This window comes from Austrofundulus limnaeus, unplaced genomic scaffold, assembly GCF_001266775.1.
Source record: "Austrofundulus limnaeus strain Quisiro unplaced genomic scaffold, Austrofundulus_limnaeus-1.0 Scaffold224, whole genome shotgun sequence".
Classification (NCBI taxonomy): domain Eukaryota; kingdom Metazoa; phylum Chordata; class Actinopteri; order Cyprinodontiformes; family Rivulidae; genus Austrofundulus; species Austrofundulus limnaeus.
This window is the reverse complement of record NW_013952626.1, coordinates 168,190-180,935: the sequence shown is the minus strand read 5'-3', so window position 1 is coordinate 180,935 and position 12,746 is coordinate 168,190. Positions and strand designations below refer to the sequence as shown.

The 12,746-nt window shown below is 37.8% G+C and overlaps 1 protein-coding gene across 1 annotated transcript; it reads left to right on the top strand.

Annotated features, from left to right (window-relative positions):
- Positions 1 to 429: 429 nt before the first annotated feature.
- Positions 430 to 10,243, top strand: smyd5 (SMYD family member 5; the record flags this gene model as incomplete). The annotated part of the gene is given in 12 exon segments (XM_014019559.1): positions 430 to 538; positions 786 to 925; positions 1,329 to 1,450; positions 1,527 to 1,596; positions 1,804 to 1,908; positions 2,140 to 2,202; positions 3,510 to 3,580; positions 3,667 to 3,773; positions 3,927 to 3,983; positions 4,108 to 4,202; positions 4,593 to 4,663; positions 6,297 to 10,243. Coding segments are annotated over 12 exon segments (1,161 nt in total), but the record flags the coding sequence as incomplete, so codon positions are not given.
- Positions 10,244 to 12,746: the final 2,503 nt, after the last annotated feature.

Here is a 12,746-nt window from a genome sequence, read left to right as displayed (position 1 = left end):
ACTACTACTACTACTACTACTACTATTTACATTTTGAGCATATTGCCTTTAAGTTGTTATGAACTTTAATGATATTAATAGAAAGTCAAACAGCATATTTTGTTTAAACAGGCAACATTCTTTCCTCTATTTTTTTGTATTTTATTGTCACATGTTTGCAGCATAAGTAATAGTTTGAAGAAGTTGTGCTAAAGGGAAAATCCTGGCTCCACTGAGAGTAAAAATTATAGTTTTAATTATTATTTGTTCTTGTTTATTCATCAGCATTGGCCTTTGGTATCCAGAAAAAAAAGATAAATAAAACTAAATTATATATTCAGTGTTGATTAAAATCCAGCAGATTAGTTGTAACTTTAATTTTAATTTTTTTTGTCATCTTTGTTATTCTAGTTCTGCAGTGACTGTGATGTTTTGTTGTTTGTGTTTCAGGGTAAAGGTCTCTTTGCTAAAAAGAGCATAAAAAGGGGTGAAACCATTTTCACAGAGCGGCCTCTTGTTTCTGCTCAGTTCCTGTGGAACGCTTTGTATAAATATCAAGGTGAGATTACGACAAAGTGCAGCACCGAACGAAATATGCTTTAGTGATGTCACTATTTGGATTAGCACCTAAATAAGTTGTTGATGACTAATAACCTGTATCTTTGAATTGGTTGATAATTAAGACTGATTTTGAATGATATTTATTAACTATAAACCAACACTATCAGTGTGTAGAGTGATATTCTGTGGAATTTTTAGTCACAGTAAAACTTAGATTTCTTACTAGTTTGTTGCACGTTTACCAGCCTGTGAGTACTGCCTGCGTGCTCTGGAGACYGCAGAAGAAAATGCACGAAGACTCAGCGGCAACCCTGCACTCACCCTTCCTCATCCTGAACTCTGCCGTGTTCGTCCGGAGCTGCACCAGGCCTGCCCTCAGTGTCAGGTCCGTCCACYTACAGTATCACTGCTGGTCCAAARCACTAAATGAGTTCTCTTCACAGGCCAAGACTCACAGTATGGATTAAATGACATGTCATAGATTTAGTTTTACTTTATTTGTATGTTTTCTAGACAGCACAGTAAAAAAAACAGGCTGAATTAAAGCTTCACCAAATTAAGTTACTTATTTATTTTTATTTTTTAAATTCTGTCAACACTCTTATTGTTTTAAGTAAAACACGAGTCCAGAAATTGGTTTCCTAATTTGTGTGAAAGTGTTTGAAGTAAGGCTTTGATGTTTTTAGAAACAGAAATCTGAGGTGCTGCCCCCTACTGGTCATAATGTAGACTGCATGTTAACACACTTCCTTGCTCATAGTGTTTCTGCCTTTGATGTCTTTCTGCAGGTGAAGTACTGCAGCAGTGAGTGTCGACAAGCTGCTGCGGATCAGTACCATCGGGTTCTGTGTCTGGGTCCGTCTCAGGAAGATCCAGACCACCCYGTCAACAAGCTGAAGGATGCGTGGAGGTGATAATTTCACCTCCTCTTTGTGTTTTTTGTGGCTATTTGAAGTCTTCGTTGACCTTTGAACGTGTGCTTTCAGGAGTATGCATTATCCCCCGGAGACCTCCAGCATCGTGCTCATGGCCAAAATGGTAGCTGTGGTCAAACAGGTGAGTCCCTGCTGGCTCCTATAATAATAATTATTTCGCATTTCGTACTGTTTATTGGAAAAAGGTTTGGTTWAAAAAAAATCTATAATTCAGTTTGATGGAACTTTTTTATCCTCCACAGTCAGCCGTGATGTGTTTAAAAAGAAACTGYGCTTCAGAAATCAAACTTATTATTAATTGACAGAGTGCTACCTTTTTTTTTTTCAGGCCAAAGATAAAGCACACTGGCAGAAGCTGTTTTCTCACTTCTGCAGCCGGACAGCGAACGAGGAGGAGGAGATCGCCCATAAGCTCCTGGGAGAACAGTTCAAGGTGAGTTACCTTCATCTTTCATATCYGAAGGTCGCTGAAGTGCGAAATGTTTCAAATCTGCCCAATCAAAAAGCCCACATTGCAGCTTTTCACAGGTCTCTAAGCAGAGACGTCCAGTTTGATTATTCCCTCAGAGGGAGTTTAAAGTCCTGCTGCGCCTCGTTCTGCTTGTGATGTAGATTTTCTGTTTGTATTTTTTGATTTTTTGTTGTTGTTGTGTTCTGCACACAGGGGCAGTTGGCCTTGTTACACAGTCTGTTTACAGCCGCACTTTATGATGAGCATCTCAGTCGGGTGAGTCAATAAAATATGTCCATATTTACAGTCTGGCAACTCATGCAGAAAATAAAAAAGGGAGAGTTTTATCTTTTATCTCAAAAACACCTAATTAGTATGATTACATGCCACTTTTATTTATTTATTTTTGAATCGTCCCAGCTGGTTCAGACCATTTGTTTGTGCCTTTTTAAAAAATATCTTCTGATAAAACAGTTAAGTTTTGTTTGACCAAGAGTTGTTGTCAAAACCATGAGTTCCCAATGGTTCTGGCTGCCACGATTAGTCGTCTAGTCATGATTACTGTCGACTATTAAAATCGTCAACTAATTTAATAGTTAATGCATCATTTTTTTTCTTTCTAACTTCGTTTTTCTCTCCAAACTGCTGCGGCACCTTCCACTGCCACGTCTGCCTTTCTGTCTATGACACACGTAGAGAGTAGTAATTAGGGCTGCCACAAAAGTACAAAGTTAGAAAAAATATGACTCATCGACTATTAAATTAGTCGTTGACGATTTTAATAGTTGACATAATYGTGACTAGTCGACTAATCGTGGCAGCCCTAGAGGGCRTCCGTGAACAAACTAAAGATGTCAACTTAGATGTAAAAATGATGATTTAGACATTATTTCATTGTTATGAAGAATAAACTGTGCTGTGGATGTTTGTGTTGTCATTATGCTGCGTGGTTTATTGAGTTTATGATGATTATTTTTTTAAAACAGTAATAAATCAGGTCTCAAAACGTTGCCGCTGCCATTTTATGGTTTGAAAGCATAATTTAAAACACAAGTTAATATAATGTTATTGACCATTTCTTTCCATTTTTAACAAATACATTCACTTTTAAACCTAATCCTACAAGTTTACAGTAAAAAAGTCCAGCAGGTGACTACTTTAAAGTTTAAGTAATATCTGGATTTGTTTTGAGTCCATAAATGAAAGTTGTAAGTTATGAAACTTTAGTAGAACAACTTTGGTCAATGAGTTTGTTTTTCTTGGCTCATTTTGACAAAAATGTGTTCACATAATGATCATCTCTTCTAACGCTTATAAAACTAGTTTAAATGTTAACCTCAGACTTTGAGCTACGACTCTTCATCGTTTACTTCCACAGAACTGTTCACAAACAGTTTTGAGAACACAACCTTGTGTAGCTTTAAGAGCTGTTTTGCGTCATTTGATTGAAATACTGCCTTTGAATTGGAGAACGACTGAAACCTCCCTCCCAAATAGTTTCACTTCACTGTAAATAATGTTTGACCCTCACTAGATTAAGTGTGCGACTCTCCACTCAGAACTAATGTGTAACTGTGTTGCAGTGGTTTGTGCCTGAGGGTTTCTGCTCTCTGTTTGCCTTGGTGGGAACAAACGGTCAGGGCATCGGCACCAGGTAAAACACCTGCTCCTGTTCATCGACAAACCCACCGCCGGATCTCAGTTTGACGAGCGCTTTCCGTTTTGTTCATTTAATCCCAGTTCCTTGAGTCAGTGGGTTCACGCCTGCGACGCACTGGAGCTTCCCGCCCAGCAGAGGGAGCAGTTGGACTCTTTTATCGACCAGCTGTACAAGGACATCGAAAAAGGTCAGTTTTATCTCAGTGCTGCAGAATTTCCTGAAAATAAGGGAGAAAAAAAAAGTTTTGTCAGCTCTTATTGTTTGAGTGTTTATTAGTGTATGTGTTGCAAGTTTTCAGTCGTTATTTAGTGCGCAGATGCATTAATTTGTGTCTCTGCAGAAACGGGAGACTTTCTGAACTGTGAGGGCTCTGGACTTTTTCTGCTCCAAAGCTCCTGTAAGTTCTAACGATGTAGTCTGGTGTTCATTCTCTGCCGTCAGTAGAAACAGGAAAATACACAAAACAAAAAAGGTTTTTAATTTTGTTTATTTGTTTATTTGGGCCTGTTTGGCCCTTCCAGGTAACCACAGCTGCATCCCGAACGCAGAGGCGTCTTTCCCCGACAACAATTTCCTGCTTCACCTCGGTGCCCTGAGCGACATCAGCCCAGGAGAGGTCAGCTGACACATCTGGATTCACTATAACACATTTTGGTTCTGGATAAATGGCAGAACAACCCTCCGTAGCTCAGCGTTCTCCCTTGTCAGATGATATTAGAAAGCTGAAATCTTTCAGGATTGGAGCGGGTTTGTCAAGCTGTCAGAAAGATTGAGAAGCCCGTCCGCACGGCGCAGTAACATCACAACAGCTGTACTGCTTTCAAAGCAACACTCTCCTTCTGAATGTTGGTGAAAATTTTCRCCAGAAAGAARGAAAACATTTTTTCCATTTTTTTTCTGAGAAATGGCTACCCTAGTAGCATATTCCTGAACCCAAACTCTAAAATACCARTGGGTTAGTGGGGCTCCTCAGCCAGCTCAAGGGTGTGTTTTCTTCACTTTTCAGGAGATCTGCATCAGTTACTTGGATTGCTGTCAGCGGGACCGAAGCAGACACAGCAGGCACAAAATTCTGAGGTAAACACCTGTAATCCCTCGAATAAATCATTCAAACATGGGTCACACTCGTATGATTTCTACCTGGATCAATGAAACAACCTGCCAGGCGATGACGGGCAGTCCAGAGGCAGAAACAGAGCAGGGCTTATGCTCCTCATCGATTAGCGTGACGTCATCTTGTCTTTGAATTACACCCCAAGTCTCAAGCACCAGAAAGAGATAAATGCGTTTTTTTTTTCTTTCACTTCTCAGGTTTAAATTCCAGCCTGGTGTTCGTATCATGTCTGCTCATTTTCAGCAATAAAAAGCGCCACAAGTATTAATTACAAAGTTAAACAGTTGGGTGGTTTAACACTGCAGCTGCAGACAATACATCAGGTTTCATTAACAGCAGATTGAGCAGAACACTTTTTGTCACTCACATTGAAAATGAAGGGTTGTTGCCCATGTCTGTGCGTGTTGGTCTATGCCAGAGATGGGCAACTAAAATGATCTTTCTATCACAATGGGAGGGGCCACATTTTTTTTGTTGACACTACTAGAGGACCGCAGAGCGCTGCGCACTTACCCAAATTAGGAATGCACTAATATAAAAATGTCAACCAATATAAAGATTGTTGTTATGGCTGATAACCAATACTTACAGATATTACATAAAGATATTACACATTATTTATTTACATATGCACAAGCATGGTACCTTAAAACAYGACCAGACCTCTGACATGGCTTYCTTCTTCAGTTATTCCTGGCTGCGCAGCGTCACCATCACTATCATGATCAAACAGATACCACTCCWCCAACCGTTTCCCCTCCCAAAACAGAARTGACAACAAGCGAGAAATCWTTATCGGATGTTAAWATCRGCCCAGTTTAACTYATCRGACCGATTCTGATATGCTAAAAAATAACCAACATCGCCCGATACCGATGTTAATACCAAAATATATTACGCTTCCCTAACCCAGTTGTAACAAAACAGCCATTTAAAAAATGTTTATGTGTGTGTATATGTTTATTAAACTAACATACAGTACAGTAACTTCACTTGTTTCATTCTCAAAGGCATGTGTAACAGTTGTACTCTTGTTTAACAAATATAAGTACAAAATCTTTTAAGCAAACAAAAAAATAAACACTTATTTTAGCGAGCTCAAGTGCAACGGCATAAGATGCCTGATTCTGGTAAAAATGGATGTTTATGTTCTTGCAACTTGAGTAAATGTCTCATATTTAGCTTTGTGCATTGTGTTTTAGTGGTGATTTATTAAAAAATCCTTCATGGCAGACAGCATCTCTGAGTAGACTAAACACATTGGTTTGCCTTGAAATTCTGTGAACAGATTGTCTACCTCCTACAATAAAAAGAATGTAAAAAAGCACATTTAAAGCAGCTTTTATGTTCTAAGAGCTGCTTTAAATGCTTTTTCTAAGTATTAAAAAAAATGTGGGGGTGGCCTCATTGTCAGGCCAAGTCCCGCGCAGGCCACAAACGGCCCACGGGCTGCCAGTTGCCCATCACTGGTCTATACCCAATCACTGGCTGTACATCTACAACTGATGGTATATGCAATGTGCATGCTGAACCTGTAATTATTCCAGCTTTATTCTTTTGTTGGTGCAACATTGTGACTGGGCGTTTTCCTCCCAGGGAGAACTACCTGTTTGGCTGCTCGTGTCCAAAGTGCGTGTCCCAGTTGGACGAGCCGGATGTGACATCTGAGGAGGAAGAGGAGGAAGAGGGCGAGGCAGAAGGGGAAACAGAGGGGGACGAGATGGAAGATGAGATGACAGATGTTTGATGAAGGACTTTTAGATGCATTTCAGCGACTGCGAGGCCAAAAAATAATAAAGACGAGTTCAGACCGTCATCTGCATGTGACCGGAGCTGCTCCAAAGCGTAGAACTGTGCCCATATTTCACTCAGTTTCAAGACCGTCTGCTGTATTTCAAAGCTAACTAAAAGATTAAAACACCAACTCTACAGAGTTCCAACATTTTTTTAGGATTCGTGGGTGTTTTTAACTCATAAGAATTACAAAAACGGCTGAAAAATTCACCCGTTGAACCTGCGTTCGTCGTTTTGTTTTCACAGCTAAGTCTTCAGCAGTTGTGTTGGCAAACACTCTCCTGGTATAAATCCAGCTCGCAGCCAACAAAATCAGTATTCAACCTGTGTTTCTGGCACTCAGCGGGTGTGCAGAGAAATTTGTAAGGTTTTTTTTATTATGCTCGCCTCTTTCATGTTTTACTCAAACTGTTTCTGCCACTTTTCAAGTACAATCTGACTTTTAAATCCATCTTTCACCCTTTCTGAGAAAAATGACTCGTTATCATAATCACGCAGATAATTGGTTACGCGTTACCTTTGCCTGTTTGCTGATTTTTGTTGGCTGCAGGAATAATTTGTAGCTTTATAAACAGTTTAAATGTTACAGGTGCTCATTGCAAAGTAGAAAGAAACTTGATAAAGTAAGAAACAAAATATAAAAAATATATATAAAAAAATACAAAGCTTTTTTTTCTCGTTGATGGTTAATTTGTCTTTAAATGAAATATTGTACGTAAAATTGTTTACCTACAGAAAGAGCTGAAGTGACTGGAATTAAGTTAGAAGTTAAATTTGTTTACCTACACAGACTACTGACTCAGCGATTCTTGAAGCCGGTGCTGCCGAGGCAATAGAAAACAGAATGGGTCCAGTTTCTGAGTTTTAAAGTGATGTTAGCATCATCATTGCTAACGCGGGCTAATGTTCAAAGCAGCGACAAACTTTCTTCGCAGTGCTCGCTATTCCAACTCTTGACTCGCCGCAGAGGCGTGTCTCTGAGTGAGAGGCTTTTTCACCTGAACCAGGAACTGTGACATAAATATGTACCAAACCATTTCTTGTTTTTATCACTTCAGTAGAAAAAATAACTTAATATTAGTTTCTTAATTTCTTCATCATCAGTGATTTTTTTTAGGTAAATAGGAAATAGGAAAAGAGGGAAAAACAAAGAGGAAATGTAATTAGAAAGATTGACATAAATATGTACCAAACCATTTCAACCAATAGGAAAATTCACCTGCAGTAACCACTGTTCAGCCCTTAGAGGGCAGCACCGAGACAGTTTTAGACCAAATATTGCAGAATTAAACAAATTTACATGAAAGTGTCAAAACGTGCACAGAAATACAGAGATAACACCCTTACAGCACGATTTAGACAGTTTATCCACCCCCCCCCCCCCAGTTGTTTTGGGGTTTAGTTTAAAGTTTGAACCRTTGTGCAGCTTAAAGCACTTTTTTAGCTTTTGTGATGGATCAACTTCTAAACAGAAAAAGGACAAACTTGTCCAGAACTGTTACGATGCTCAAATGCTTGGAATAATGCCTAAAATAATCCGGAGGTTCAAAATAGAGGTAGGGTTATACCGTTGTGCAATAATTTCACTATAATTAAAATGTATTAATTACTATAGTAGCTCACAATATCATATACAATATTGCCAGAGCAAATACAGTGATCATATTAACAGCAATATGACCAATGGGGTTGGGTGATTAACATATAATCTGCATACAATTTAGAGGCAGACCAACATATAATTCATTAAATGCTGAGTATAAAACATCCTTCTTGGCTGCACATCAGATTTGGTGTAAAGAATAACTGGCTAATGTACGTGTTTTTGATTCAATGGTGGTAAGTGTGTTTTTATTTTGATCTGTTTTTAAACAATTACATACAATTAAAATAGTCCATATACCTGTATATTTGTAATATTAAGTGGCCAAAATAATCTGCAGGTGGCAAATATGATACGTGACCAAGATCACTGTAAACCACAGCGACATATTTAGCACCTGTACCGTAATACTAGTCCTCAGTGTGATAATCTGACGCTTTCATTATATATTCTAACTTATTTTCATGTGAATATTGTTGCACATACATACGGCATATTAATCTCCATGGTCCATTTTCACACTTATTCATGTTGCACACCAGCACCGGATGCTCCCTAACTGGACTGTGATGCTCTGCGCTAGGCAAAGATGGCGTTTAAGAACATTTAAGAAGATTTACACATCACTGTATCATGAAAACTACGAGAGTAAACTCTTTCAAAATGCRCTTCTTGGGAAAGTTCCGATATTTTAATGTTTGCTTTCACACTTTGCAATGAGTACCCTTTAATAATAATAATAAAAAATGCCCATTGTGACAGCTTTAGGAATGCCTTATGAAGCAGCAGCTTGTTTGCGTCACCAAATGCTGTGAAACTGTAATAGGACATAATAATGCAATTAAGGTGTATAAATGTCCACATAGCTTAAAGAGATTATTTGTTACTCGGAATTCGAGCATATTAGAATTAGTTATAAAATAATTGGTGTTCACGCCCCAGTGTTTTAGTCAGAATGAGATTATTGTAATTAATATGGAAATTTTTCTCTGCATGTATCCAGAGTCATTACGAGAGCAACATTCAGACCTGCAATGCAGAAACAGGGATGGGAATAAAACCACGKACCTGTTTGAATACACGAGAATTCGAGAAGAGGGTCTCCATTAAGCAGTTCAGGAAAACCCAGATCAGTTGTATGATAATTGTGACAGACCTGTTGTGAAGCAAGTATAACTCGTCACTGCAATTACATTTAAATGAAATGGCTTTAAARCGAAGACCAAGCGATTAATCATCAGAGAGTGCCAGAACAAATCTGCCACGATGCTGACTCCACTGTTAGACTCCACCGTTTGACTCCCAGCTTCACCCATCAAACAGATTTTCATTTTTTTCTGAGTTAACTCATCGAGAAGGCAAAGTAAATAATCCAAGACAGTTTAATTCTCTGCTGTTTTTACTCATTTTTTTTCCTTTGGACTATGCATGCTGTGCAGTTGAGGCTTTTATTTCATCATAATTCCGTTATAATTACAAGGCTGTCATTGGGAAGGCATTCAGCCTGTGAAATACCATTTGGACTTCATACAATGATCTATGGGTTTGACTTAACCCTCATGTAATGTATTATGGAGACCTTGAGTGGAAAATTGCTTTGTCAGTTACTGTTTGCCCTTTATTGAGAACTGTATTTTATACCATGGTTCCACATGAACGAAATGGCTGCTGTTGCCTCGCATGAATCAATATGGGAACAACGGTCTGCAATCACAAATCCCAACATTTTCACTTAAATATCAGAAATAATAAATAAATAATTCCAGCTTTCTTGCTATGTATTCAGCACCGTATGACTGGAAAAAAAAAACACGTGTAAAATTGAAATGCAACAGCAGCAAACGAGAGAGATTGTCATTTTTATGACTCTTTCATAAACCATTTAAATTGGATGTCTGAGTCATTTATCTGGTTTACACAGCTCCTGGACTGTACTAATATTTGTTCACTCCTTGCATATTAAATACCAAGGCTTAACAAAATGAGCTTTCTCAAGGGGGGGATTGGTCTTGTTGTCTAAGGCAACTTGGTGTCAAAATAGAGCTCTGTTAAATAATAATAATAATTAAAAAAAAGACTGTTTTCTGTGAAATCGCTTCTTATTTTGATTCCAGTAGCATTAAAAAATGTTATTTATTGTCACCCATTTGGTTTTACACTTTTCTTTATTTGACAGATTTTTTTTTCTGAGTAAACAAGTCCATAAAATCATTGCTGCTAAGCTCYGAGGGAATCTCCTGTTCAGCCTCACTGCTTCTTGGCCACAGTGTTGAGCAGAAACCTGAGATTATTCCTTTTATTTTCTCAATCAGCTGTGAGGCGTGTTTGAATCTCGTCCTGCACAAAGTGGTTTTATGGAACAATCTTTCAATGCTTTCAGATATGATAAAACTGCATCAAGGAGTACACCTATTCAGAGTCAATACTTTAATTTTTTTTAAAAGCAGAGCAACTTTGTAGCCATTTGAAGGGAGACTGGTGCAATATATATCAACTCGACATTCCATTTGGGTCGGAAGAAAGTTTCAGAGAATTTCGGCAGTATTTACAAATGAAATGAAATGGATGCAGGTGTTCTTTTTTTATTTAGTCAAAAGTCATTTTAAAAAAGATCAAAACAAGGAGGGTTTTGGAGAAATGCCACCAGATGTTACATATTCATGTCAAAATTAGGGCAAGTGAGCAAGATTGTTCACATTCTGACACAAACTTACAGTAAGTGAAGGAATAAAATAATGCAGAAGTTATTGTCAATAAATATAAATATCCAAATTAGCCACTGAACTAATAATAAAGCAAAACATACATATTTCACGCTGCCTTTCGTATTCAACGTTTCATGTTGTGAAAATTAAAAACCAAGTTAGTCAAATATTGTAAATGGTGTTTTGGATTATATGCAATATTGTAAGAACTTAGCAACCATCACACCAAATTTCAGCTCAACATTTGTAAATTTGACTAAATTGTAGTTGYATCCAATGATTATTTTCTGCAAGTTTTGRTAAAATCCATCCAATGGTTTGATATATTAATCTGTCTGTTAGGATTCCTGTGCAAGGACCCAGAAGTGTTAAAAACATTCACGTCATTACTTTTTAAAAAAAAATTCCGGAGAACAATCAACACACGACTTCTCTCCCCACCATCTTGACTCCTCCTAAACTTAAGTTAACTTAATTCCTCTTACTTAAGTAGAAATATAGATACTAGATTATAAAAACGCTGAGTTGGTTTGGGGGTGGGTTTTCTCTGGGTACTCCGGTTTCCCCCACCCCCAAAATATAAATAGGTTGCCTTCAGGCGCAGGCCTCCCTTGACAAAGAGATCTGAGATCTCAACAGGACTTGTCTGGTTAAATAACGGTAAATAAAATAATAAATAAAAACACTTTTTCGGAAGAAGAAGTATCAACTCAAGCTTTTTTACTCAAGTAAAAGTACTGTTTTAAAAACTACTTAATGTAAAAAAGTAAAAGTAATGTAAAGAAAAAAACATTTAGGCTAAAAAATATAAGGCCGCACCATAGAAGACTATAGTGCACAATCCCACCTTTCCTAAAAACATTTTTCTAAAGGTAATTATAATAAAATATAATAGAATGTTAATGAGAGAAAATCTTTTGTTAATCTTAATGTAAGGAGTAGAAGTAAAATGTTTGAAATATAATTACTCCAGTAAAGTATAAATAACCAAAACTTCTTCTTAAGTTGCAAAGTATTTATACTTCATTACTTGACACCTCTGCAAGGACCAGATAAAAACACAGAAGTGAAATAGTTTTTTTAGCTTTCTTTAAAGAGGGAGAGATTGTGTGGCATTCTGAAGATTTACAAATCTGTTTTTGCTTTTAATTTTAGGAAACGTCTCACTTAATGACACGCTCAATTTACTGTATATTTTGCTTCCATTTATCTTTCTCTGCCGTTCACATGGGTTATATAAAAGTTAGCAAATACCTAAAACCTGACAAAAGTGGGTTTATTTAAGGTGACAAATGGCCTTCATAGAGCTAAATCTCTGTTAGAGAGGATGGATCCATTTTATGTTCTGCTATCGGACTGTTTAAGAGCAGATTTGTGAGGAGGAGATTCTATGTTTAAAAGTCACATTTTAATTGTTTTTGGAATTGGCTGTAAATAAATATTGGATTGAGAATTCACTTTGAGACGAGAAACAATAAAAGAAGCATTGAGAAAACAGATTAGTGTGGTTGGTGTTTATTGCACACACAAGTCAATGGGATAAACGTCACTTTGACAAAAAAAAAAAAAGCTAAAGTGATGTTTATTCACTGTGACACGACTTAAGATTTAAAAAGTGAAGTGATGCCATTATACCTCTTATAAAAAAAAAAAATTCCCTTCTCACCCTCTGCGGGTGGTCTCTTTCATCCTCTGAGCTCGGGTCCTCTACCAGAGGCCTGGGAGCTTGAGGGTTCTGCGCAGTATCTTAGCTGTGCCTAGAACTGCACATTTCTGGACTGAGATGTCTGATGTTGTTCCTGGGATCTGTTTTAGCCACTGCTCCAGTTTGGGGGTGACTGCCCCGAGGGCCCCGAGGGCCCCGAGCACCACTGTGGTCTTCACCTTCCAGGTGTCTGTCTGGATCTGGAAGTCCCACAGGATCTTAGCTCGGTCATTCTCCAC